General features: G+C 25.9%; 6 protein-coding genes across 6 annotated transcripts; 4 read left to right on the forward strand and 2 right to left on the reverse strand.

The window, feature by feature from the left end:
* Positions 1-921: 921 nt before the first annotated feature.
* PmUG01_12014700 (small nuclear ribonucleoprotein E, putative) lies at positions 922-1,864 on the forward strand (the record flags this gene model as incomplete). Its single annotated transcript, XM_029006341.1, has 4 exons — positions 922-969; positions 1,094-1,183; positions 1,370-1,494; positions 1,843-1,864. 4 exons carry the CDS (start codon positions 922-924, stop codon positions 1,862-1,864), a joined length of 285 nt encoding a protein of 94 aa, XP_028862841.1.
* A 1,896-nt stretch (positions 1,865-3,760) lies between these two features.
* On the forward strand, positions 3,761-6,259 carry PmUG01_12014800 (lysine--tRNA ligase, putative; the record flags this gene model as incomplete). Its single annotated transcript, XM_029006342.1, has 2 exons — positions 3,761-3,963; positions 4,711-6,259. 2 exons carry the CDS (start codon positions 3,761-3,763, stop codon positions 6,257-6,259), a joined length of 1,752 nt encoding a protein of 583 aa, XP_028862842.1.
* A 1,046-nt stretch (positions 6,260-7,305) lies between these two features.
* On the forward strand, positions 7,306-9,576 carry PmUG01_12014900 (conserved Plasmodium protein, unknown function; the record flags this gene model as incomplete). The annotated part of the gene is made up of 8 exons (XM_029006344.1): positions 7,306-7,483; positions 7,608-7,680; positions 7,895-7,968; positions 8,120-8,199; positions 8,314-8,387; positions 8,605-8,734; positions 8,937-9,017; positions 9,451-9,576. The coding sequence occupies 8 exons, from the start codon at positions 7,306-7,308 to the stop codon at positions 9,574-9,576; spliced, it is 816 nt and encodes a 271-aa protein (XP_028862843.1).
* Positions 9,577-10,204: 628 nt separating this feature from the next.
* Positions 10,205-10,747, forward strand: PmUG01_12015000 (conserved Plasmodium protein, unknown function; the record flags this gene model as incomplete). Its single annotated transcript, XM_029006345.1, has 1 exon — positions 10,205-10,747. One exon carries the CDS (start codon positions 10,205-10,207, stop codon positions 10,745-10,747), a length of 543 nt encoding a protein of 180 aa, XP_028862844.1.
* Positions 10,748-11,500: 753 nt separating this feature from the next.
* Positions 11,501-12,757, reverse strand: PmUG01_12015100 (nucleolar preribosomal associated cytoplasmic ATPase, putative; the record flags this gene model as incomplete). The annotated part of the gene is made up of 1 exon (XM_029006346.1): positions 11,501-12,757. One exon carries the CDS (start codon positions 12,755-12,757, stop codon positions 11,501-11,503), a length of 1,257 nt encoding a protein of 418 aa, XP_028862845.1.
* Positions 12,758-14,374: 1,617 nt separating this feature from the next.
* PmUG01_12015200 (peptidase, putative) lies at positions 14,375-15,529 on the reverse strand (the record flags this gene model as incomplete). The annotated part of the gene is made up of 2 exons (XM_029006347.1): positions 14,375-14,904; positions 15,328-15,529. 2 exons carry the CDS (start codon positions 15,527-15,529, stop codon positions 14,375-14,377), a joined length of 732 nt encoding a protein of 243 aa, XP_028862846.1.
* Between the last annotated feature and the right edge of the window lie 339 nt (positions 15,530-15,868).

Below are 15,868 nucleotides of genomic sequence, written 5' to 3' on the forward strand. Positions count from 1 at the left end.
TTTCCTGAACTGTTCATGCAGGAAGAGGAACAATTGATTCGTCAGAAGATAAAAAAAAAAAAAAAAAAGAGTAAAAAAAAAGAGTAAAAAGAGTAAAAAGAGTAAATGAGTAAAAAATAGTCAAAAATATATATGTAAAAGAATATTCATAAATATGCTTATATAAACTATGATAGAAGTGTAAAAAATGCGTATTATTAATATATGCAACTCTATGCGCAAACCATATTAATATATATATATATATCATATATTCAGTATGTATGTAAGAAACAGAAGGAAATTATATTATGATTTTGTGGAGCCTTAAAATTTTGCGCATTTTTCCTTTTTTTCTATAAAAAGGAAGAACCAAAGAAATTACTTGTGCTTCGTAAAACAGTTTGCATAATACGTAATTATATACATATATATAAGAATACATACAACACGTGTTATAGTTCATTGTAAGTTTGAATGCGTAGTGTTATAGACCAAACAAAATACATACATACATACATACATACATACATACATACATACATACATACATACATACATACATACATACATACATACATACATACATACATACATACATACATACATACATACATACATACATACATACATACATACATACATACATACATACATACATACATACATACATACATACATACATACATACATACATACATACATACATACATACATACATACATACATACATACATACATACATACATACATACATACATACATACATACATACATACATACATACATACATACATACATACATAACATACATATATACATATGTATTATTTGTATATATACTGCGAAGAAGCAAATATAGTTAATTATACCACGCGTAGTTAAATAGATTGCTATTTTTTTTCACCTAACGACATATCAATACAAATATTTTCAAGTAAAATGGCTACAACGAATAAGAAGTTGCAAAAAATTATGACCCAACCCATAGTAAGATATTTTGATCAGGATCCATATATGGAAAAAATAAAAAATAATATTTTAAATTTACTAATCAATTTAACACTCTTTTTTTTTTTTTTCTTTTTTTCACTTCTTTTTCACTCATTTGAAGAACCAAATATTTAGGTTTTTTACGAATAAAACGATTGTGCAAATTTGGCTTTATGATAAACCAGACACCAGAATTGAGGGGAAAATACTGGTAATTTAGTTTTTTTGAAAAATTTTAAATTATGATGTGCTTAAAAGTGTTTAACATTTCGCAATATATCATCATTTTGTACATGTAAAAATGGAAACAGCTTATAAAAAAAAAAAAAAAAATTGTACACTTTTAGTCGTCTTAATATAGTAGCTCATTTCCATCTTTTACTTTTCTTCTTTTTAGGGTTTTGACGAATACATGAACATGGTTTTAGACGAGTCAAAAGAAGTTTCAGTGAAGAAAAATTCAAAAAAAGAGCTAGGTAAAATTTTGCTAAAGGGAGACACAATAACCTTAATAATGGAAGCGTAAGGAAGCATGACAATGAATGGATTACATATACATACATACAAACATATATATGTACATATATACTCATACAAATACAGATATACAAGTATGATTATGCATAAACCTCATTTTTCTCATTTTTTTTTTTTTTTTTTTGTACACATTGTTTAGTAAGTACATTTTATGTTTTTTACTACTGTGCATGTTGTTTAATTTCCTTTTTTTTTTTTTTGAGCCAATATGCATACCTCTTTTCATTTATAATGTGAATTATATCTTGAATGCATTTTTTTCTACATATCATGCTAGTAGTACAAATTAAAATTTTTAATATTTCTTTTTCCTTATTGTTTTATCATTTACAGAAAAAAAGAACAACAAAGTTAAAAGTCTCGAATTATATCTTTTTTTTTTTTTTTTTTTTTTTTTTTTTTTTTTCTTTTTTGCGGTATTTTACTTAAATAATTCCCCTGTAAACTTTTCTTTTAAAAAGATATTCACATATAGTATGTGTAACAATATGTATGGTATAAGCAACCCATATGTATGAATGCAAATTGCTTATCACTGTGCATATTTGATCTTACATTTCGTAGTATACATTTATTTAATTTGTTTTTTTTCCTTTTTTTCTTTTTTTTTTTTGAATGATGATGTATTCAAACTATATCTGCATAGCGTAAATTCGTGTGTAACATTAGTAGCTTTATGTCTGTTATTAGGAGAATACGGCAGTTTCTTTTTTTTTTTTTTTTAAATCCTTTTACGGTTTCTTTTACAACCCCTTTTACATTTCGTTGTACAATCCCATTTACAAATCCTTTCTTAATTCACTCAATACTGTTAGCAAATTTTTTGTTCATATTTTAATTCGTTTTTTAATTCCACTTTTAAATTCCAACTTACGCAAACAAATTTAAACAAATTAATTATCAAAAGTGGGAACAAATGACTAAATCCCCATTTTTTCTGCTACCGCCTTAAGTATATCACTTGTTAAACAGAATTTTATAGATCCATCTGTTTTGGGTAAATATGCAGCTTTTATAATATTATTGCACTTTTATATATGTTTATAAATTTATATATTTTAAAAAATAGCAGTTTTGTGAGTTAAAACCGTGTAAGCAAAAAAAAAAAAAAAAAAAAAGAAAAAGAAAAAGAAAGAAAAAAGAACGAAAAAGGGAAAGAGAACGTGAAAGAGAGCGTGAAAGAGAACGTGAAAGAGAGCGTGAAAGAGAACGTGAAAGAGAGCGTGAAAGAGAACGTGAAAGAGAGCGTGAAAGAGAACGTGAAGGAGAACGTGAAAACGTGAAGGAGAACGTGAAGGAGAACGCGAAATGGAACGTGAAGGAGAACGCGAAATGGAACGTGAAGGAGAACGCGAAATGGAACGTGAAGGAGAACGCGAAATGGAACGTGAAGGAGAAAAACATATGCTTCACCTGTTCATGCCCTGTACATGTATATCATAACAACACACATGTTCTGTAAATTGTCATCAAAAATGAAATAAATTTTTTTTGCTCATTTTATATAAGTTAAATTACTATTCATTATTATGCATTACTACTTACAACTACGCGCTACTTCGATCCTGATGATGCCTAATAGTCATATGAAGTAAAACGGAATAGGCAGAGAGTGGGGCAAAATTTTTAAAAGCCAAAAAACTTGGGGAGGTGGGGTAAACCATGAGATCCAACAAAAATGGGAGAAAAGATGTTCACCTTAAAAATGGAAGAAAATTAAAAAAAAAAAATATAAAGTAAAAAAAAAAAAATATATAAAGTAAAAAAAAAAAAAATATATATATAGAATAAGAATTAACAAGAATAAAAAGTAAAATTAAAATTAAGCATAAAATATTAAATACAAAACATATATAGAAACATATAATGAAATGTGCACGCAAACAAAACAGATTAAAGTGCACTAAAGTATAATGCCAAAAAATAATAATTGCTTTTGAAACGAACAGCTCTGAGAAAAATACGAGGCACTAAGAAAATTGACTTTAAAAAAAAAAAGTACTCATACGTATCTACATATATACATATACTCGAATATAAATAAATAAATATATATATAAATATATAAATATATATATATATATATATATATATATACATGCTCACATACGTACGTATAAGAAAAAGCGCAAACACCATGTGAAACATAGGAAGAAATGCTAATAAACCAAAGAAAGTATAAAAATACTATATCATATTGAAAAATAACTAGTGAAAAGTTGCCCTTTGCCAGAAAATACACTTTCATCATATGCTAAAAGTTCTGTTACCCCTATTAAAATTTAGCAATAATTGCAACACAAATATTTTCAATCGTTCGGCCTATTCTTCATTAACGTTATTAAAAAAAAAAAAAAAAAATTTTCTGAAAGTACACAAAATAGTTTTTACTACGATGAATGAGAAAAAAGAGCATATTCTCGAAGGGGAAAAGGGAAAACACTCGCAAGCGAAGTAATTTTAAAATTTCGCAATTTTGCGGTATTGCAATTTTGAAGTTTTTTTCCCAATTATGAAATGGGAAAAGCACAAAAATGAAGATGTGCACATATATATATATATATATATATATATATACAAACATATGTACATGAGTATACCTTCTGCATGAGGATGTCAAATACTTCTTTTTTTTTTTTAATGAGAGAAAAGAAGTACATATATATGTCGCGGAAGGATGTACGTGCATGTACACATACACGTGCACATGTATACTTATGTACATAAACACATATACGTTTGCACACATATCTTCACATGCACATATCTTCACATACACATATACGTTTGCACACATATCTTCACATCACATATCTTAGTACACATATCTTCACATATACTACACATATACGTATGCACACATATCTTCACATACACATATACGTATGCACACATATCTTCACATACACATATACGTATGCACTCATATCTTCACATACACATATACGTATGCACTCATATCTTCACATACACATATACGTATGCACTCATATCTTCACATACACATATACGTATGCACTCATATCTTCACATACACATATACATATGCACTCATATCTTCACATACACATATACATATGCACTCATATCTTCACATACACATATACATATGCACTCATATCTTCACATACACATATACGTATGCACACATATCTTCACATACACATATACGTACTTTGATGCACTTTTTTCCCTGCGCAGGGACAAGAAGAAGGAGGAGGAGGCGGAAGTGGACCCACGACTGTACTATGAAAATAGGTCTAAATTTATTCTAGAACAGAAGGCAAAAGGAATAAACGCGTATCCACATAAGTTTGAAAGAACAATTAGTATTCCTGATTATATAGAGAAATATAAAAATTTATCAGATGGAGAACACTTAGAAGATACAGTATTAAATCTAACAGGTAGAATAATGAGAGTATCAGCATCAGGCCAAAAATTGCGTTTTTTTGATTTAGTAGGAGATGGGGAAAAAATACAAGTTTTAGCAAATTATGCATTTCATGATCATACAAAAACAAATTTTGCAGAATGTTATGATAAGATAAGAAGAGGTGATATTGTAGGTATAGTAGGTTTCCCAGGTAAGAGTAAAAAAGGGGAATTGAGTATATTTCCAAAAGAGACAATTATATTATCCCCTTGCTTACATATGTTACCTATGAAATATGGATTAAAAGATACAGAAATAAGGTATAGGCAGAGATATTTAGATTTAATTATTAATGAAACAACTAGAAATACATTTATAACAAGAACAAAAATTATAAATTTTTTAAGAAATTTTTTAAATGAAAGAGGTTTTATAGAAGTAGAAACACCAGTTATGAGTATAGTAGCAGGTGGAGCAAATGCAAGACCATTTATTACGCATCATAATGATTTAGATTTAAATTTGTTTTTAAGAATTGCTACTGAATTACCATTAAAAATGTTAATTATTGGAGGATTAGATAGAGTATATGAAATAGGAAAGGTATTTAGAAATGAAGGTATTGACAATACACATAATCCAGAATTTACGTCATGTGAGTTTTATTGGGCTTATGCAGATTATAATGACTTAATAAAATGGTCTGAAGATTTTTTATCAGGTTTAGTTTATCATTTATTTGGCAAGTATAAGATTTTATATAATAAAGATGGACCTGATAAAGATGCTATTGAAATTGACTTTACTCCACCATATCCTAAAGTTTCAATAATTGAAGAATTAGAAAAAATGACGAATACAAAATTGGAACAACCATTTGATTCAGTTCAAACTATTGAAAAAATGATTAATATTATTAAAATTCATAAAATAGAATTACCTAACCCACCAACTGCTGCAAAATTATTAGATCAATTAGCTTCTCATTTTATAGAAAATAAATATACAGATAGGCCTTTCTTTATTATTGAACATCCACAAATTATGAGTCCATTAGCCAAATATCATAGATCTAAACCAGGATTAACAGAACGATTAGAAATGTTTATATGTGGGAAGGAAGTACTAAATGCTTATACAGAATTAAATGATCCCTTTAAACAAAAGGAATGTTTTTCAGCTCAACTAAAGGATAGAGAGATAGGGGATACTGAAGCTTTTCAATTTGATGCTGCTTTTTGTACTTCCTTAGAATATGCCTTACCTCCAACAGGAGGATTGGGTTTAGGAATTGACAGAATTACCATGTTTTTAACGAATAAAAATTGCATCAAGGATGTAATACTCTTCCCCACTATGAGACCGGTCAACTAGACTCGCATTTGAGTACGAGTTCAAAATGGCATACACACATATGTGTACAAAACGTATCTATTTAACGTTTGTTTTATGTGCATTGTATTGCGATGTTCATCGTATGTGTTTTGTTAAAACTGTTCGTATAAGTTTTGTGTAAAAAGTGGGCTTATGAATGTTGTATAAAAATTATACATATAAAACTGTTCTGTTGTATTATTTTTATTTCTATTTTTATTTCTATTTTTATTTCTATTTCTATTTTTATTTCTATTTTTATTTTTTTATTTTTTCCCCCTTTTTTATTACCTCAACGTATCTAATGTGTTATTTTTAATACCATGATGAATGACAGGCTTCTTGTATTGTACGTCTCAAAATGGAATAGAAATATTGAGAATGGAGAGAAACAAAGAGGTAGGGGAAAATAAAAAAAAAAAAAAAAAAAAAGAAAGAAAAAAAAAATTTATTTTTTTGAAGCTATATTTACCATTAACGTAGGTTTAAAAATTCCTGTTCCTCTCATCATTGTTGCTTCTTCACCATTACTCACTTCTCTTTACTAATTATTCTTTTCTTTTTTTTTTTTTTTTTTTTTTTTTCCTCTTGTCCAATTTTTTTCTATTATCTGTTTTCATCCTTTTTATTAACCTTCATTAATATTTTCTTTTCAAGTACATTTTCCTTTTATATTTTTGTATGTATTGTATAATTTTATTATCTCACTAAATTTTAATATGCTACACGTTTTAACATTTTAAATAACGAAAAAATAGCAAAAAAAAAAAAAAAAATAAATAATGTATGGTATGTAGGAAGTTCACGAAGAGCATGTTGTATATACACTGAAACGGGGAATAATATATTTTTTTTTTATTAAAATACATCTATAGTTACAACTGATTAGGCTTAAACAAAAGGTACTGCATTGCTGTGAATAGCTATTCCCTGTTCAATTTGCTCTTTTTCTTTTTTAATTTATTTGTTACATGAACATGTTATATATACATGTATATAAATATTTTTTTTTTTTTTTTTTTGTCTCTCCGTGTTTTTCTGCCATTATGATAGACAATAATAAGATGATCGGTTTTGACGTAAACTACTTTTTGAAAAATTGTACAGACTTAGAAAAGGCATATGAAAACTTGCTAAGTGAAAAAAAACAAAGTGAACTGAGGCTAAATGAGGCGCTAAACAGATTTAAAGAAATAAATGAAAAATATGAACAAGAAAAAAAAAGTACAATATTTTCAAAAAATAGAACAACAAAACAACAACAAATGCATAGTACAAAGTAAGTACATACAAATCATTATTATATTACATACACATATTTTGCTGATGTATATTAATGAATGCCTAGACACTTTAGATATTTCACTGTCCATATCGGAACACACTGATAAATTAATAAAAAAGCAAAAATATTCGGAAAGGTTAAGAACCAAACATAAAGCTCTTTATTTTTAATGCACTACAGCATTTGCGTAATATTGTTATGTCCTATACAAGTATTAACATTTACGTGTGTACACATGCACACACACACACACACACACACACACACACACACACACACACACACACACACATACACATACATACACAAGTTTATACGTATGTCATTTATTTTATGTACAAAATTTATAGCTACGAGAATGTGAAGAAACAGAACGAAGACTTTAAGGAAAAAATTGAAATGCTCAAGAAGGAAAAAGAACAAGGTACTACTTAGAAATTTTTCAAAGGAACCAAAAAATAAAAAAAATAGAAATACGTAAATAGTTTCAAAAATATAATTTTATATACGTTCTGACGATTTGCGACCTTAGCTCCTAACCGCCTCAACACTTTACTGCTTTTTTTTTTTTATAGCAAAACTAAACATGGAGGAGAAAATAAAAATGATGGATATTAAAAGACGCCGAGAAACTGAAACATACGAAAAACAGATAGTTAACAATTTTTATGACATACATAATAAACATCCCTCGAACAGATACATAATTATAATGTTTTCTTTTCTATTTTTTTATATATTTTTCTTTTTTTTTCATATCATTAAACAGAGAAACGATAAAAACAAAATGCTCGAACTGGAGAGGCTCATAGCAGAATTAGGTCTAGATATATCAACCAAAGAGTAATTGAAATGAACGAAAATGTTAAGCACGCGTTAGTTGGAAAAGCCGATGTTCCTACAAACATACTCACATACATAATTACAAGCATACAAACACACATACAAACACACATACAAACTTAAATGCATACATACATACATACATACATACATACATACATATAACCCCGTTTTAATGCTGTTCTGTGAAATAGCTTGTCTAATAATTTGCCTTTAGTGCAGAGATAAAAAAGCTACGCTCTTTTTTAAATGAACTTCAACAAGATAACGAAAGAAAAATTTTAGAATACGAGCAACAAATTAAAGATTTAATTATAAAAAACGAACAAAACAACAGAAAAAATAAGGTACAATTAATTTCCACGTTTAACATTTCCTTATTATAGAAATAACACACTACTGTCTTGTTAGTACCAATGGCTAATCATTTTGTATGCGCATTATGTACACGTATAAATAAACATTCGTAACATATACATCAGCATGAACATATACATATACATATATATATATATACATTTCTTTGAACATTTTCAAAACAATCGGTAGGAAGTAATCAAAGATATAATAAAGGATAGTGACAATTTAGCATTAAATAATTTAAAGAATAAACTTCAGTTGTTACAACAAGTTAGAGAAAAAAAATAAAATAATAAAATAAAATAATAAAATAAAATAAATAATAAAATAAATAATAAAATAAATAATAAAATAAATAATAAAATAAATAATAAAATAAATAATAAAATAAATAATAAAATAAATAATAAAATAAAAAATAAAATAAAAAATAAAATAAAAAAAATTAAAAAAATTAAAAATTGAAAAAATATAAAATACAAAGTATAAAATACAATATACAATATACAAAATACAATATATAAAATACAATATACAAAGTATAAAATACAATATACAAAATACAATATACAAAATAACACAAATAAACTTAAAAAAATGACATATATGACTGAAAAGAAGTATATAAAATAACGAATTACAAATAAGAACTGAACTGTGTTAATAATAGAAGCATCATTTGGTATTTTTTTAATGCACACAGGACTACAATAAGTTGGAGAAGGATTATATAAATTTAAAAAAGAGTCTAAGTAAAACATCAAAAAAAACAAGTACTTCAACAGAACGTGTTAAGAACCAATGTTCGAAAGGTTTATATAAAATATAGCATGTACGTGAAAAAAATTTATATAGTATAACTACTCTAGCAATTTTCAATTCATATAATTGAGAATTTGCATATTTTTCAAGAAGTTTCCAAAAAGCAAAAAGTTAACATTCCCATGTAATAGAAATAAGAAAAGGTTTGTGGGAAAGTATGGGTATATGTACTTGCAAAAAAAAAAAATTTGGCAAAATAAAGGACGTTACTAATTTGTATTAGAAAATTGTTCAACTCTAATGTGTAAAAAAGGACGATAGAAATGTAGTATCAAAGTACTGACTGAAATATATCGTTATTCTACACTCGTTTACAAATGTGCAAAAGGCTGTAATAGATTAATATATATATATATATACATATATTTATGCATATGTGCATTTTTTTTATTATTATTATTTTTTTTTTTTTTTGCATACACCTAAAAAAAAAATAAGTGTTCCATCATACGAAATATATTTTTTATTTTATTTTTCCACCCTTTATGCATGTTTGTATGTACCCATATAATGTTCTTATAATATTCATATATGTATTTGTATATATATACATATATATACATACACGTATATAATCACTCTAGGTACGTGTTCTCTGGTTTAAATATATTATATACCATTGGCACAATTTCATAATGAATTTGAAAGTTCTCTTTTTTTTTCTTTTTCTTAATTTAATGATAAAGCAAAATTATTCAGAGGCGAAATTAATTAAATTTAAAGTACCCACACCTTTTCAATTGTACATTGTGCATTCGAACATATTGAAGGGGGGTAATAAATATTTTTATGTAATAAAAAAAGAACATATATCAAAAAATAAATTTAATATAAGAGAAAATAATGATGATGGAAACATTGAACCATTTAAAAATAGGTCATTAAATAGTAATATATTTCGAAATAAATACAATTATATTCCATCAATGGATGAAGTGAAGGAAGATATAGAAAATTTTAAGAGAGACCATTCTTTTTATTTTACAGAACATAGTATACTTGAACTAATAAACATAGAAAATAATATCATAGTATTAAATATTGAAGGAAAATTTTTTGAAGATATTAATGTAGTATTTGCAGAAGTTACAAAATATTTATTGAACAAACATTTGGGTATTTTAGGTGTTCATCCGTATAACATAAAAGCGCTTAACATAAAACAAAGTGAAACTTAATAAATTCTTCATCTTTCAATCATAGTAATTTATGTTATATTTCTTTGTTTTGTAATAATAAAATGTTATTACTTTTTTTTTTTTTATTAAAAATTTTGCTTACTTTTTTTAGCTGTCCTGTTCATAATTTTTATTTACCTTTTTGAAAAGTACCTTACGTGTGCATATTTTTTTTCCTTTTTTTTTTTTTTTTCATTTTTCTTCTTATGTCATTTTTTTAAAAAGAATGGCAATTAAATCCGTGAATTTTAAAATAAAAAGAGTTGCATATTTGTTCTTTTCCTTTTTTTACACCACAGTGTAGTAAATATATTAATCAATTTTCAGTGTACGTAAAAAAAAAAAAAAAATATTACGTGTGTATGTAACTGTGTCTTGAAACAAACTCCGTTAAAAAATATATGTACACATATACATGTGTATATGTATACACGTAAATGCAATTTAAAAGAAGAAAACTAAACAACGAAAAGTATAAATGGAGGTAGTAAATGTTCGTAGAAGATGCACGCATTTGATGTGCGTTGCAAATGTGCTTGGCAAAGGTAAGACCCCCTTACTGTTAATTAAGCACATTTTTACAAATTTTGGTGCGAGGAAAAAATAGGAAGTTGCAAATTTTGCGCAAGCGCCAAATAATATAATATATATGATATTGTTTATATATATATATATATATATATATATATATCTTTTATTTTATTTTATTTTATTTTTTCTGTTTAATAGACATAATTCATTTTATGCCTCAATTTACATATCATAGTTATCATTCACATCCTTGTCTTCTCCATACTGTATTATCATATCTATAGAGCTTATTATAAAATCAACATTATCATCATCATAAATATTTAAGGGTAAAAAGGAAACCAAATTAAAATCTTCTATAATATTCGCAAGGGCACTATTTAATTTGTAGTATTTTTTCGACAAACATTTATTGGCAGTTATAATAATATCATGGGGATCTAGAGCAAGTATTTCATTTAATTTTTCATAATTTCTTTGGTACGTTTTTTCTTCAATTTCTTCAGACCGTACTGTGTCATTACTACTACTATGCCCTGAAAAATTAGTATATGAATTTTCATTATTCCCTTCAGACATATTTAGTGAGGAATAACTAGAAATACTTCTATTATCATCATAGTCAGAGTATAAGACGTACTCATCTCTGAAGGACTTTTTGTTATTTATATATTCTAGCTCCTTTAAAAAACCATCATCATTACAGTTATTACCATTATTATTATTATTATTATTATTAGCTTCTTCCGATTCGCGGTTAGTCGTACTTTTTATCGTCTTTATTTTTTTATTAATTTTTTTATATAGCTGTCTTTGAAAAAAAAAATTATTTTTATATTTAAATTTTTTAAATTCTTCATAATAATTTCGACTTATTAATAGGTCACATTTTGTTAATATATTAATATGAGGTAATTCAAAATTTATCATAGTTGATAAACTAGTTAAATATGCTGACAATAATTTTGTATTTGAGCTTATAAAAGATATATCAATCATAAAGACAACAATTAATTTTATATTTTTATCTGTAAATATATTTAATATTTTTTTGAAATAATCTGTATGTGTATATAATTCGATTTGTCCTGGTGTGTCGATTATAAAATAATTATCATCTTCATCATAAGCATTTAATTCATCATCTAGTAAATATGAATTTTCATATAATAATTCTACACTTTTTAATAAAGCACAATTTGGACCAAGCATTTGTTCTTCCATTAAACTATTTACATCAACATAATTTCTTATGTCAATATCATATATTGCATCATAATAATTATTTAATTCTTTTTCAATATTGGATGTTGTATTTATTGCTCTCTTTTTTCTTTCATAGTAATATTCTTCGCTTGCGCTATCTAAGTTAACAACGTAGCAATTCCTTTTTTTTATTTTCATAAATTCTTTCATTAATTTGCAGTAGTTCGTTTTTCCACTACCCGCTGGACCTACTACCACTTGGCCGTATTTCATGTTGAAGAAACGGCAGCAAAATGGGAAATTTAAGAAAACGGAACGGAAAGCAAAAGGGATGAAAAAGGGAAAATAAAGCGAACAAATGAGGAAAAAAAAAAAAATTAAATTATTACGTAAAAAAGTACAATACCAAATTGTCACTCACTCAAGTGAGGTACTATTCGAACTCTATATTTAGCATATAAATGCTATTTACAATGCCAAAAGAAAAAATAGGTCACTACATTATATTATATTAAAAAAATTTGGTATTGCAATTTGAGGAAATACCTTTAAAAAGTGATAAAAAAAAAAAAAAAAAAAAAAAATATATATATATATATATATATATATATATATATATATACATTTACGTAACAAAAAAAAAAAAAAAACCCACAAAAAATTAATCCTATACTATTGGTATAACCTGAAGATTTTAATTTAAAAATTGGAAAAGAAATTATTATTTTTTTTTTTATTCCATTTTTTGTATATGTTATACAAAATAACAACAGCTTAGTATGTAAATATTATCAGTTAAGCAATTTTTTCTTAAAAATAAAATAAAATAACGCGTATCATACATACATACATATATATATATATATATATATATATATATATATATATATATATATTATATATGTGTTTTCCTTGCAAGCGCTACTTTTATATATATTATTTCGACTCTTTGAAGGAAAGCTGTTGGTATGAAAAAAGTTAGTCGCGTTATTTGCATATTTTATAAAAGACCAACACAGTTCTGTATTAACATTTTTAAATAGATTTTTCTTTTATTTTCACGTTTCATATATATTATCTTCTATCACTTTGGAAAAAATATTATATAAATGAATGTTCATATACATATATATGTATATGTATATATTGCATACACGTAAGAAATTATGCCACGTTCTCCTTTCCAAATGACAATATCTTACAAAATTTTAATTGTAATGCTTTCCTTCTTTTGGAGTAATACACTAATAAATAAGTATTATAAATAAAAAAAAAAAAAAAAATCATACTTCCTATTTCGTTGTTGTTTTTCGATGTTTACACCCAACTCCATTGGTACATAACCCTATTTCAATAACAAAATTAATACAAATAATACTTGAGGAATGAAAAGTTTTTCATACTAAATATAAATGTTAACTTAAAAAAATGTTCATAAAGCTAATTTTAAAAATATATATAATAAAGAGATAAAAAAAAAAAAAAAATTAAATGATATATTTTTGTAAATATTAAAAGGGTCTTTCCCCCCCCCACCCATGCTAAGGAAGAGCTTCAAAAAGCTATGCTTAAAAAGTATACATATTTTATTATATCATATTTTCCTTCCAAAAAAATAAAAAAAAAAAAAAAAAAAGGGTTAAGAAAATAAACTCTTCCAAAAACAATTAGTCAATAAGAAACCTAATACGCAATATTGAAATGAATTTTAGTTGCAGGAATGTTTTTTCCACAAATTGTCCAATATGTAACATAACACACAAAAAAAAAAAAAAAAAAATGCAAAATATGAAAATGCAAAAAAGGAAAATACAAAATATGAAAATGCAAAAAAGGAAAATGCAAAATATGAAAATGCAAGAAAGTAAATGCAAAAAAGAAAAAAAAGAGTCATTTATCAAACTCGTTCACTTGAATAGCAGCGATGAGATAAACGGTTAAGAGAATGAAAAGGAAATTAACTAAAAACCATAGAACTCCACAAAATTTGGAGTTACATTTTGTTAATTCTGCATATTTGTAAGCATCTGACTCTGGTGTTGATCTTGTAATTAAATCCTCAAAAATATCTACCATACTGTACATCTCGTTCAATACACCTATAAAAGTCATTATTATTTTTAAAGGCCAGTCTTTTACTTGCTCTTTGAAATGTACACACAAAAACCAAATAAATATAGTAGTGCCCAGAAAAAGAACACACAGAAATCTCAAAAAAAAATTGTTGGCATAAAATATTAACACAATTAGTAATAAAAAACATAGTAATCCAGCTGATGCTAATAATGTCCATTTATGTATATATGCCATCAAAATAAAAAACATTCCATAAAAACATGAACCGATATATCCCGCAGGTAATATAACGAATTTATTTCCTCCAACTGTGTTTGTGCATCCCCCATGATCTCGGTTCACCTCTACATTTTACATCAAAGGAAAAAGGGAAAAGCAGAAAAACATAATGACGTAACGGAATATTGCATCAATAACGTAATGACGCAGTGCCGCAATGACGAAATGCGGAAATAACGGAGAGGTCAAAAAACTTAACATACTGTTTTGCGTATAACACTACAGAATGAAATGAAATACTTTCAACAAATTTTACACTTTTGTAAAAACGTTTTAACTATATACAGAAGCAACTCTGCAAAATTCGTGGCACATGTATACAGTATATTAAAAAACAGAAAAGGGAAAAATATCTCCTTTTTTTTTTTTTTTTTTTTTTTTTTTTTTCCTCTTTTTTTTTGTTTGCATAAAAATATATACATGACGCAGCTAGCATTTAAATTAAGCACAACTTATATGCAATTTTTGCTTTTTCTTTTCAAACTAACCTATGCCTTTTACTTTCCCTCCAGTTAACCAGCAAGCAGAGGCATGAGAAAATTCATGCAAAAAAACAGTTAGTAGTTTAAATGGCTCTAATATTTTACATTTCCAAAATAGTGTATTTATAAGTACACACGCGGAAATGGTTATAAATGTTATGTTTTGATTGCGTTCACAGCAATTTTTTAAGGTAAAATCGAAATTCATTATGTTATTCTGTATTAGTATGCATTATTTGGCTTGGCCTATTTGGCTTATTTTCTTTATTTCGTTTGTTTCGTTTTATCGTGCTTATTATGCTTATTTTGTTTATCTCGTTTTATTATGTCTTTTTTTGTTTTTTTCCATATTTTTTGATTTTTTTTCTTTTTTTTTTTTTTTTCCTTTTTTGTTTTTTCTTTTGTTTTTTTTTTCTGCTGTTTTATTTTTTCCTTTTTTTGTTTTATTTATCCTGCCATTAAGCAGATACAAAAAAAGGGTAAACTTCATATATCAAAACGATTAATTTTCAAAAATCTTTAAAAATGTTCATATAATTTTATTTAA

This window comes from Plasmodium malariae (assembly GCF_900090045.1).
Source record: "Plasmodium malariae genome assembly, chromosome: 12".
Lineage (NCBI taxonomy): Eukaryota > Apicomplexa > Aconoidasida > Haemosporida > Plasmodiidae > Plasmodium > Plasmodium malariae.